Source organism: Leiobunum rupestre, chromosome 6 (genome assembly GCF_980474605.1).
Source record: "Leiobunum rupestre chromosome 6, qqLeiRupe1.1.hap1, whole genome shotgun sequence".
NCBI lineage: Eukaryota > Metazoa > Arthropoda > Arachnida > Opiliones > Sclerosomatidae > Leiobunum > Leiobunum rupestre.
The window spans coordinates 22,310,299-22,322,348 of record NC_143389.1 but is presented as its reverse complement, the minus strand read 5'-3'; the positions used below and the strand labels follow the sequence as shown (position 1 = coordinate 22,322,348).

Sequence of the window (12,050 nt, the reverse complement as noted above, 5' to 3'; positions counted from 1 at the left end):
TTGTAATAATTTTGTGATATTTTAAAGTAGGTGTGCGTTTATTATATTATAAATATGAAAAAACCGGGCTATTAAAGAGTTAAATATTTTAAGAAAATGATTTAGGCCTTGGTAATGGAAATACATAAATTTTTCACCCAATCTAAACTATTACAGTCATTTTCATCGTTCATTGCATTTTCACGCCCCTCATTATTTTAAAAAATAATTGACATTATGCCATCTGTTGATAATAATTAAATTTAACAAAAAGAAAACATATCCAAGTGTTTCGTGGCGTGGTGCGATCTCTCTTTTTGGCGGAAAAACCTAGTGTACCCCTTTTCCCGTATGCTTAATGGATAAAAAGTGTAGGAATGTAGTGACGTCAGAGACCGAAGCTGAGAGGAGCGTCAAAATGTTCAGGCAAGTTGAACAGCTGGTCGCCAGCGTCAGTGCCAGTTTAGGCTATTGTAATGTGCGATATATTGTCGCCGATACGAGCAACGTTGCCGGTGCCAGCAACGGTAGCTAGGAGGAGCAACCGTCCAGTGTGCGACGGGCTTTAGGATAGTTTTTGGTAGGCCGTCCTTCCACAAAATGTAGTGAACATACGTAGAAGTTAAGAAAATTAGTAAGTGTAACAAAAGCTAGAACATATCCGTAATTACCGAAGATCTTCTCTTTGGATAATAATCCATTCTTTGTAGTGCGCGAATCCATTTACGTTTTTCGGCTTCTTCCCGACGGAAAAAGTGGAAACCATAAGGAACAAGGCAGGGACAATCTTTTTTAGCTAATGGTAAGCTTTGGCAATCTCGGTGAATATTGCACTCTGAGGCTTTCCAAATCATCAAATTTTTATCTGTACTTACACAGTTAATTACCGAACAGTATCTACCTGGATTTCTATAATTATTTTTATTGAATGATTAGGTTTTCAAGTTTTTAAATATTATAAAAAAAAACAGTTCTAAGCTCAAATGTAAACGTAGACAAATCCATAGATAATTATTTCTCTATGACAAATCATAAGCGTACGAACGATAATAGTTCTCTCAGTTGGTCATAGATAGCGCCACCATCAACAATATAACGTATCGCAATGGCGGCGCCCTGAAAAAACTCTTGGTAAATCCCGTATATATTTCCTCTTGTTTAGAGTGTCTGTATAGGAAAATACCAGCTGGAAAACAACCCGTTTTCTTTCATTCCATAAAGGAAGTAGGCGAACCGTTCCATACCGTTCACCTTGATCATTTAGGAGCCTTTATCAGAAGTGTTAAAGGAAACTGTCACTTAATTGTCGGTGTAGATGGTTTTACAAAGTCTACTCGGTTACGAGCAGTTGGAAACACTGGCATGGACTTGCGACGAAATTCATGGAAGATTTAGTCAGCGTATTTCGTGCCCCAAAATGAGTAATCATGGACCAAGGTACCACTTATACTGGTCACAAGTTCGAGTCTTTTTGCGAGGTAGTGAATATCAGCCATGTTTAAAACGCCCCCGCTACCCCGAGAGGCAACGGACAAGTTGGAAGGTACAATCGAACCATTATACCACCTATCGCTTCTCTATGGCAACGCGAAGACGAACGAGATTGGGATCAACGAATTTACCAAGTGCAATGTCGTATAAATAACACTTTTAACAAAGCTACGTAGAGTGCACCATTTTCCCTAATATTTAACTATATATCACGAAATCCAACGGGTGTAACGTTGGCGACGGAGGTTCAAGAAACATTCAACGAAGATATTATGAAACGACGAAAACAAGCAATTGACCGGATACGAGAAGATCAACAATGACGGCGCCAACGATATAACGCTAGAAGAGCCGAAGCTCAAGTATATCAACCCGGAAACCTAGTAGTAGTGCGCTCAGAAACCCAGGCTACGGGTGAGCCGAGAAAAACGAGAATTAAATAACGCGGTCCATATATTGTGACCAAGAAACTGAATTATGATCGATATCAGATAGTGGATATGCGCAAAGGTTTTACCGCAAAGTCACCTCCGCTGATAAATTAAAACGTTGGTATATTCTCGACAACGATGAATCAGACACGAAGGTGAGGGCACACGGGATGATTGGATGAAAACGGACGAAAGCGCTTCCTAAATACTGACAATAGCGTGAACATGATGTACATGAATTTTCGTTGCAAAAATTGGATTCTTAGATTCTTTAATATATGACTTTGGTCAAAGGTCAACAAAAATTCTCTATTGTTGTCTATAGGATGAGGAACTTCAAGCTGAAGCACGTTTTTTCCAAATAATTTGAAAACAGAAACATTAGATTTGGCATTATCACCGATTAGTAAAAAGACCGTGAACCCAGCTTTTTCAACTTCTGGAATTACTTGAACAGTAAATTTCTGTGGATAAACTCCATTCAATCTGGTGGCAAAAAAATATGCAACAGGAATTCTTATGTCTTTTGCTAGGCCTTGGAATATAAAGCAAAGTAGGTGGGTAGCTAACAAGAATGGGACTCCAACTTTGTTTGGTGCTATATAATTTGGACCAAAAAACATATCGAAAGGTCAATCGTAGAAATACTCGGCTTTGTTTGCTTTTTCATCAATGACCAACGAACCTTCTTTTTCATAATCATTTGTTAATTGGTTAAATTTCACTTTTAATCTGCATTTGACAAGAGACGATATACCACTTTCTCGTTTCAGAGATTTTGGAATTCTGTACAATTGATTTGAGCTGTTCCCTTTAAAAAAACCTTTTAAGTTATCTTATTCACAGGTTCTGTTCAATTTGAAAATCTGGAAAAGAAGACTACTGCCAATAATGGTTGTCTTCGTTTTGAAATCCAATGTTCTTGTATGTAACTTGGCAACTTTTTCCTTAGTATTTTCCAATTTCTTCTTTAATTTAGTTATAATTCTTCCCTGCTTGCGAGTTGAAAGTAATATTTTCTTGGTGTGATATTTTTTTCTCGACAGACACTTGGATATTTTTATCTTGACACTGATAAAAATACATTGTGGTTTACGCTACTCTCCATTTTTTCGTCAATTAGGATATAATTAGTAAGTCAATTTTCTAAGGTCGAGTCTTTTTGAAAATTGGGATTACACTTTCTTTTAAAATCTTCATAACAGGCACTCTAGATATTTTTGATAACATTTTGAAAATGAGCTATCTTTGTGTACGTTGTGGATACGTTTATATCTAAATTGGCTTTATTTCGATTTAAGCTTGGTGGACTAAAAAAAATCTCACTCTGTACCACTAAAACTTGTTGAAATAACCTCGATTTCTGGGGTAATCATTGATTGTAATGGCCTTCATGGTCGAATTAATGTCTGTAGTAAAACGTTATTAGTTGATGTAGCAGTTGCTTTCTTTGGTGTATTGTTCTTGCTATTTTGAGGACTGTCGTAACATTCGTTTGATTAATTCTGAGTAGTACAGTTTGATGGGCTTTTTTCGTTAAAATTAAAATTTGGCTCTTGTCTAGACTTTTTAACTTCTGGTTCGTAAACACTATTATAAATGGATGCCACTATATCAGCAAGAAGTCTCTTCGTGTTGTTTGTGCTTATTGTATAATCCGACTCCATACAATGTAAGCTGCAGAGGCGTGCACTGTCCGTAAACATGATTCGAAAAATCTTTCTATTTCTTCCATATGTAAGGTGTTTTTATAATTGAATGAAGGCTGAGTTTGTAATTGGAATCCTTATTCTTAACACATCCTTTAATGGAGCATACTTTCACCATGGTGACAGTTGGTGGAGGGTTTTCTAAAATCATAAAATGAAATCCATGATTAATTATAACAAAGGCTTAAAAAGCAGCTTGTTAATAACCTCACTACAATGATTACATAGTTATACACAATAGCACAAGTTAAACCAAAAGATTTATAATATGAGATTAATCATTTATTACCATTATAGTAATATAATATGAAGAATTACCATACCTTTCATACCGAGATGGGCAAAAACCGACTTATCCGAGCTCGCACTCTTTAATATTGAGCTAGATGGCGGCACTCACGCTAGCTCTCATCTATTTATTTTTGGCCCGAGACTGGAGCCCACTCGCGCTCTTCTGTTTTTTTCCAGAGAGGCTCGCACTCGCGCTTTTCTCTCTTTTTGGCCCGAGACTGGAGCCCACTCGCGCTCTTCTCTTTTTTGCCAGAGAGGCTCGCACTCGCGCTTTTCTCTTTTTTTGGCCCGAGACTGGAGCCCACTCGCGCTCTTCTCTTTTTTTACCCGAGACTGGATCCCACGCTCGCGCTCTTCTGTTTTTTGCCAGAGAGGCTCGCACTCGCGCTTTTCTCTTTTTTTGGCCCGAGACTGGAGCCCACTCGCGCTCTTCTCTTTTTTTACCCGAGACTGGATCCCACGCTCGCGCTCTTCTGTTTTTTGCCAGAGAGGCTCGCACTCGCGCTTTTCTCTTTTTTTGGCCCGAGACTGGAGCCCACGCTCGCGCTCTTCTGTTTTTTGCCAGAGAGGCTCGCACTCGCGCTTTTCTCTTTTTTTGGCCCGAGACTGGAGCCCACTCGCGCTCTTCTCTTTTTTTACGCGAGACTGGATCCCACGCTCACGCACTTCTGTTTTTTTGCCAGAGAGGCTCGCACTCGCGCTTTTCTCTTTTTTTGGCCCGAGACTGGAGCCCACGCTCGCGCTCTTCTGTTTTTTGCCAGAGAGGCTCGCACTCGCGCTTTTCTCTTTTTTTTGGCCCGAGACTGGAGCCCACTCGCGCTCTTCTCTTTTTTTACGCGAGACTGGATCCCACGCTCGCGCTCTTCTGTTTTTTGCCAGAGAGGCTCGCACTCGCGCTTTTCTCTTTTTTTGGCCCGAGACTGGAGCCCACGCTCGCGCTCTTCTGTTTTTTGCCAGAGAGGCTCGCACTCGCGCTTTTCTCTTTTTTTACCCGAGACTGGATCCCACGCTCGCGCTCTTCTGTTTTTTGCCAGAGAGGCTCGCACTCGCGCTTTTCTCTTTTTTTACCCGAGACTGGATCCCACGCTCGCGCTCTTCTGTTTTTTGCCAGAGAGGCTCGCACTCGTGCTTTTCTCTTTTTTTGGCCCGAGACTGGAGCCCACGCTCGCGCTCTTCTGTTTTTTGCCAGAGAGGCTTGCACTCGCGCTTTTCTCTTTTTTTTGGCCCGAGACTGGAGCCCACTCGCGCTCTTCTCTTTTTTTACGCGAGACTGGATCCCACGCTCACGCTCTTCTGTTTTTTTTTGCCAGAGAGGCTCGCACTCGCGCTTTTCTCTTTTTTTGGCCCGAGACTGGAGCCCACTCGCGCTCTTCTCTTTTTTTATCCGAGACTGGATCCCACGCTCGCGCTCTTCTGTTTTTTGCCAGAGAGGCTCGCACTCGCGCTTTTCTCTTTTTTTGGCCCGAGACTGGAGCCCACTCGCGCTCTTCTCTTTTTTTATCCGAGACTGGATCCCACGCTCGCGCTCTTCTGTTTTTTGCCAGAGAGGCTCGCACTCGCGCTTTTCTCTTTTTTTGGCCCGAGACTGGAGCCCACGCTCGCGCTCTTCTGTTTTTTGCCAGAGAGGCTCGCACTCGCGCTTTTCTCTTTTTTTACCCGAGACTGGATCCCACGCTCGCGCTCTTCTGTTTTTTGCCAGAGAGGCTCGCACTCGTGCTTTTCTCTTTTTTTGGCCCGAGACTGGAGCCCACGCTCGCGCTCTTCTGTTTTTTGCCAGAGAGGCTTGCACTCGCGCTTTTCTCTTTTTTTTGGCCCGAGACTGGAGCCCACTCGCGCTCTTCTCTTTTTTTACGCGAGACTGGATCCCACGCTCACGCTCTTCTGTTTTTTTTTGCCAGAGAGGCTCGCACTCGCGCTTTTCTCTTTTTTTGGCCCGAGACTGGAGCCCACTCGCGCTCTTCTCTTTTTTTATCCGAGACTGGATCCCACGCTCGCGCTCTTCTGTTTTTTGCCAGAGAGGCTCGCACTCGCGCTTTTCTCTTTTTTTGGCCCGAGACTGGAGCCCACTCGCGCTCTTCTCTTTTTTTATCCGAGACTGGATCCCACGCTCGCGCTCTTCTGTTTTTTGCCAGAGAGGCTCGCACTCGCGCTTTTCTCTTTTTTTGGCCCGAGACTGGAGCCCACGCTCGCGCTCTTCTGTTTTTTGCCAGAGAGGCTCGCACTCGCGCTTTTCTCTTTTTTTGGCCCGAGACTGGAGCCCACTCGCGCTCTTCTCTTTTTTTACCCGAGACTGGATCCCACGCTCGCGCTCTTCTGTTTTTTTGGCAGAGAGGCTCGCACTCGCGCTTTTCTCTTTTTTTGGCCCGAGACTGGAGCCCACTCGCGCTCTTCTCTTTTTTTCCCCGAGACTGGATCCCACGCTCGCGCTCTTCTGTTTTTTGCCAGAGAGGCTCGCACTCGCGCTTTTCTCTTTTTTTGGCCCGAGACTGGAGCCCACGCTCGCGCTCTTCTGTTTTTTGCCAGAGAGGCTCGCACTCGCGCTTTTCTCTTTTTTTGGCCCGAGACTGGAGCCCACACGCGCTCTTCTCTTTTTTTACCCGAGACTGGATCCCACGCTCGCGCTCTTCTATTTTTGGCCAGAGAGGCTCGCACTCGCGCTTTTCTCTTTTTTTGGCCCGAGACTGGAGCCCACGCTCGCGCTATTCTGTTTTTTGCCAGAGAGGCTCGCACTCGCGCTTTTCTCTTTTTTTGGCCCGAGACTGGAGCCCACTCGCGCTCTTCTCTTTTTTTACCCGAGACTGGATCCCACGCTCGCGCTCTTCTGTTTTTTTGCCAGAGAGGCTCGCACTCGCGCTTTTCTCTTTTTTTGGCCCGACACTGGAGACCACTCGCGCTCTTCTCTTTTTTTACCCGAGACTGGATCCCACGCTCGCGCTCTTCTGTTTTTTTGCCAGAGAGGCTCGCACTCGCGCTTTTCTCTTTTTTTGGCCCGAGACTGGAGCCCACTCGCGCTCTTCTCTTTTTTTACGCGAGACTGGATCCCACGCTCGCGCTCTTCTGTTTTTTTTGCCAGAGACGCTCGCACTCGCGCTTTTCTCTTTTTTTGGCCCGAGACTGGAGACCACTCGCGCTCTTCTCTTTTTTTACCCGAGACTGGATCCCACGCTCGCGCTCTTCTGTTTTTTTGCCAGAGAGGCTCGCACTCGCGCTTTTCTCTTTTTTTTGGCCCGAGACTGGAGCCCACTCGCGCTCTTCTCTTTTTTTACACGAGACTGGATCCCACGCTCACGCTCTTCTGTTTTTTTTTTGCCAGAGAGGCTCGCACTCGCGCTTTTCTCTTTTTTTGGCCCGAGACTGGAGCCCACTCGCGCTCTTCTCTTTTTTTACCCGAGACTGGATCCCACGCTCGCGCTCTTCTATTTTTTGCCAGAGAGGCTCGCACTCGCGCTTTTCTCTTTTTTTGGCCCGAGACTGGAGCCCACGCTCGCGCTCTTCTGTTTTTTGCCAGAGAGGCTCGCACTCGCGCTTTTCTCTTTTTTTTGCCCGAGACTGGAGCCCACTCGCGCTCTTCTCTTTCTTTACCCGAGACTGGATCCCACGCTCGCGCTCTTCTGTTTTTTTGCCAGAGAGGCTCGCACTCGCGCTTTTCTGTTTTTTGCCAGAGAGGCTCGCACTCGCGCTTTTCTCTTTTTTTGGCCCGAGACTGGAGCCCACTCGCGCTCTTCTCTTTTTTTACCCGAGACTGGATCCCACGCTCGCGCTCTTCTGTTTTTTGCCAGAGAGGCTCGCACTCGCGCTTTTCTCTTTTTTTGGCCCGAGACTGGAGCCCACGCTCGCGCTCTTCTGTTTTTTGCCAGAGAGGCTCGCACTCGCGCTTTTCTCTTTTTTTTGGCCCGAGACTGGAGCCCACTCGCGCTCTTCTCTTTTTTTACGCGAGACTGGATCCCACGCTCAAGCTCTTCTGTTTTTTTGCCAAAGAGGCTCGCACTCGCGCTTTTCTCTTTTTTTGGCCCGAGACTGGAGCCCACTCGCGCTCTTCTCTTTTTTTACCCGAGACTGGATCCCAAGCTCGCGCTCTTCTGTTTTTTGCCAGAGAGGCTCGCACTCGCGCTTTCCTCTTTTTTTGGCCCGAGACTGGAGCCCACGCTCGCGCTCTTCTGTTTTTTGACAGAGAGGCTCGCACTCGCGCTTTTCTCTTTTTTTGGCCCGAGACTGGAGCCCACGCTCGCGCTCTTCTGTTTTTTGCCAGAGAGGCTCGCACTCGCGCTTTTCTCTTTTTTTGGCCCGAGACTGGAGCCCACTCGCGCTCTTCTCTTTTTTTGCCCGAGACTGGATCCCACGCTCGCGCTCTTCTGTTTTTTGCCAGAGAGGCTCGCACTCGCGCTTTTCTCTTTTTTTGGCCCGAGACTGGAGCCCACGCTCGCGCTCTTCTGTTTTTTGCCAGAGAGGCTCGCACTCGCGCTTTTCTCTTTTTTTGGCCCGAGACTGGAGCCCACTCGTGCTCTTCTCTTTTTTTACGCGAGACTGGATCCCACGCTCGCGCTCTTCTGTTTTTTGCCAGAGAGGCTCGCACTCGCGCTTTTCTCTTTTTTTGGGCCGAGACTGGAGCCCACTCGTGCTCTTCTCTTTTTTTACGCGAGACTGGATCCCACGCTCGCGCTCTTCTGTTTTTTGCCAGAGAGGCTCGCACTCGCGCTTTTCTCTTTTTTTGGCCCGAGACTGGAGCCCACGCTCGCGCTCTTCTCTTTTTTGCCAGAGAGGCTCGCACTCGCGCTTTTCTCTTTTTTTGGCCCGAGACTGGAGACCACTCGCGCTCTTCTCTTTTTTTACCCGAGACTGGATCCCACGCTCGCGCTCTTCTGTTTTTTTGCCAGAGAGGCTCGCACTCGCGCTTTTCTCTTTTTTTGGCCCGAGACTGGAGCCCACTCGCGCTCTTCTCTTTTTTTACCCGAGACTGGATCCCACGCTCGCGCTCTTCTGTTTTTTGCCAGAGAGGCTCGCACTCGCGCTTTTCTCTTTTTTTGGCCCGAGACTGGAGCCCACGCTCGCGCTCTTCTGTTTTTTGCCAGAGAGGCTCGCACTCGCGCTTTTCTCTTTTTTTTTGGCCCGAGACTGGAGCCCACTCGCGCTCTTCTCTTTTTTTACGCGAGACTGGATCCCACGCTCGCGCTCTTCTGTTTTTTGCCAGAGAGGCTCGCACTCGCGCTTTTCTCTTTTTTTGGCCCGAGACTGGAGCCCACGCTCGCGCTCTTCTGTTTTTTGCCAGAGAGGCTCGCACTCGCGCTCTTCTCTTTTTTTACCCGAGACTGGATCCCACGCTCACGCTCTTCTGTTTTTTTTGCCAGAGAGGTTCGCACTCGCGCTTTTCTCTTTTTTTGGCCCGAGACTGGAGCCCACTCGCGCTCTTCTCTTTTTTTACCCGAGACTGGATCCCACGCTCGCGCTCTTCTGTTTTTTTGCCAGAGAGGCTTGCACTCGCGCTTTTCTCTTTTTTTGGCCCGAGACTGGAGCCCACGCTCGCGCTCTTCTGTTTTTTGCCAGAGAGGCTCGCACTCGCGCTTTTCTCTTTTTTTGGCCCGAGACTGGAGCCCACTCGCGCTCTTCTCTTTTTTTACCCGAGACTGGATCCCGCGCTCGCGCTCTTCTATTTTTGGCCAGAGAGGCTCGCACTCGCGCTTTTCTCTTTTTTTGGCCCGAGACTGGAGCCCACGCTCGCGCTCTTCTGTTTTTTGCCAGAGAGGCTCGCACTCGCGCTTTTCTCTTTTTTTGGCCCGAGACTGGAGCCCACTCGCGCTCTTCTCTTTTTTTACCCGAGACTGGATCCCACGCTCGCGCTCTTCTGTTTTTTGCCAGAGAGGCTCGCACTCGCGCTTTTCTCTTTTTTTGGCCCGAGACTGGAGCCCACTCGCGCTCTTCTCTTTTTTTACCCGAGACTGGATCCCACGCTCGCGCTCTTCTGTTTTTTGCCAGAGAGGCTCGCACTCGCGCTTTTCTCTTTTTTTGGCCCGAGACTGGAGCCCACTCGCGCTCTTCTCTTTTTTTACCCGAGACTGGATCCCACGCTCGCGCTCTTCTGTTTTTTGCCAGAGAGGCTCGCACTCGCGCTTTTCTCTTTTTTTGGCCCGAGACTGGAGCCCACGCTCGCGCTCTTCTGTTTTTTGCCAGAGAGGCTCGCACTCGCGCTTTTCTCTTTTTTTGGCCCGAGACTGGAGCCCACTCGCGCTCTTATCTTTTGTTACCCGAGACTGGATCCCACGCTCGCGCTCTTCTCTTTTTTGCCAGAGAGGCTCGCACTCGCGCTTTTCTCTTTTTTTGGCCCGAGACTGGAGCCCACTCGTGCTCTTCTCTTTTTTTACGCGAGACTGGATCCCACACTCACGCTCTTCTGTTTTTTTGCCAGAGAGGCTCGCACTCGCGCTTTTCTCTTTTTTTGGCCCGAGACTGGAGCCTACGCTCGCGCTCTTCTCTTTTTTGCCAGAGAGGCTCGCACTCGCGCTTTTCTCTTTTTTTACCCGAGACTGGATCCCACGCTCGCACTCTTCTGTTTTTTTGCCAGAGAGGCTCGCACTCGCGCTTTTCTCTTTTTTTGGCCCGAGACTGGAGCCCACTCGCGCTCTTCTCTTTTTTTACCCGAGACTGGATACCACGCTCGCGCTCTTCTCTTTTTTGCCAGAGAGGCTCGCACTCGCGCTTTTCTCTTTTTTTGGCCCGAGACTGGAGCCCACTCGTGCTCTTCTCTTTTTTTACGCGAGACTGGATCCCACACTCACGCTCTTCTGTTTTTTTGCCAGAGAGGCTCACACTCGCGCTTTTCTCTTTTTTTGGCCCGAGACTGGAGCCCACGCTCGCGCTCTTCTCTTTTTTGCCAGAGAGGCTCGCACTCGCGCTTTTCTCTTTTTTTGGCCCGAGACAGGAGCCCACTCGTGCTCTTCTCTTTTTTTACGCGAGACTGGATCCCACACTCACGCTCTTCTGTTTTTTTGGCAGAGAGGCTCACACTCGCGCTTTTCTCTTTTTTTGGCCCGAGACTGGAGCCCATGCTCGCGCTCTTCTCTTTTTTGCCAGAGAGGCTCGCACTCGCGCTTTTCTCTTTTTTTGGCCCGAGACAGGAGCCCACTCGTGCTCTTCTCTTTTTTTACGCGAGACTGGATCCCACACTCACGCTCTTCTGTTTTTTTGCCAGAGAGGCTCACACTCGCGCTTTTCTCTTTTTTTGGCCCGAGACTGGAGCCCACGCTCGCGCTCTTCTCTTTTTTGCCAGAGAGGCTCGCACTCGCGCTTTTCTCTTTTTTTGGCCCGAGACAGGAGCCCACTCGTGCTCTTCTCTTTTTTTACGCGAGACTGGATCCCACACTCACGCTCTTCTGTTTTTTTGCCAGAGAGGCTCACACTCGCGCTTTTCTCTTTTTTTGGCCCGAGACTGGAGCCCACTCGCGCTCTTCTCTTTTTTTACCCGAGACTGGATCCCACGCTCGCGCTCTTCTGTTTTTTTGCCAGAGAGGCTCGCACTCGCGCTTTTCTCTTTTTTTGGCCCGAGACTGGAGCCTACGCTCGCGCTCTTCTCTTTTTTGCCAGAGAGGCTCGCACTCGCGCTTTTCTCTTTTTTTACCCGAGACTGGATCCCACGCTCGCACTCTTCTGTTTTTTTGCCAGAGAGGCTCGCACTCGCGCTTTTCTCTTTTTTTGGCCCGAGACTGGAGCCCACTCGCGCTCTTCTCTTTTTTTACCCGAGACTGGATACCACGCTCGCGCTCTTCTGTTTTTTGCCAGAGAGGCTCGCACTCGCGCTTTCTCTTTTTTTGGCCCGAGACTGGAGCCCACGCTCGCGCTCTTCTCTTTTTTGCCAGAGAGGCTCGCACTCGCGCTTTTCTCTTTTTTTGGCCCGAGACTGGAGCCCACTCGTGCTCTTCTCTTTTTTTACGCGAGACTGGATCCCACACTCACGCTCTTCTGTTTTTTTGCCAGAGAGGCTCACACTCGCGCTTTTCTCTTTTTTTGCCCCGAGACTGGAGCCCACGCTCGCGCTCTTCTCTTTTTTGCCAGAGAGGCTCGCACTCGCGCTTTTCTCTTTTTTTGGCCCGAGACAGGAGCCCACTCGTGCTCTTCTCTTTTTTTACGCGAGACTGGATCCCACACTCACGCTCTTCTG

At 48.2% G+C, this 12,050-nt stretch overlaps 1 protein-coding gene across 1 annotated transcript in view; it reads left to right on the top strand.

Moving 5' to 3' along the window:
* Positions 1-337: 337 nt before the first annotated feature.
* Positions 338-12,050, top strand: part of LOC149940394 (carbonic anhydrase 2-like) — a 51,077-nt gene continuing 39,364 nt past the window's right edge. Inside the window, exons 1-2 of the mRNA XM_090179227.1 lie at positions 338-506; positions 2,748-2,825. Coding sequence (XP_090035353.1) covers positions 338-506; positions 2,748-2,825 — 247 coding nt within the window. The remainder of the gene's footprint in view (positions 507-2,747; positions 2,826-12,050) is intronic.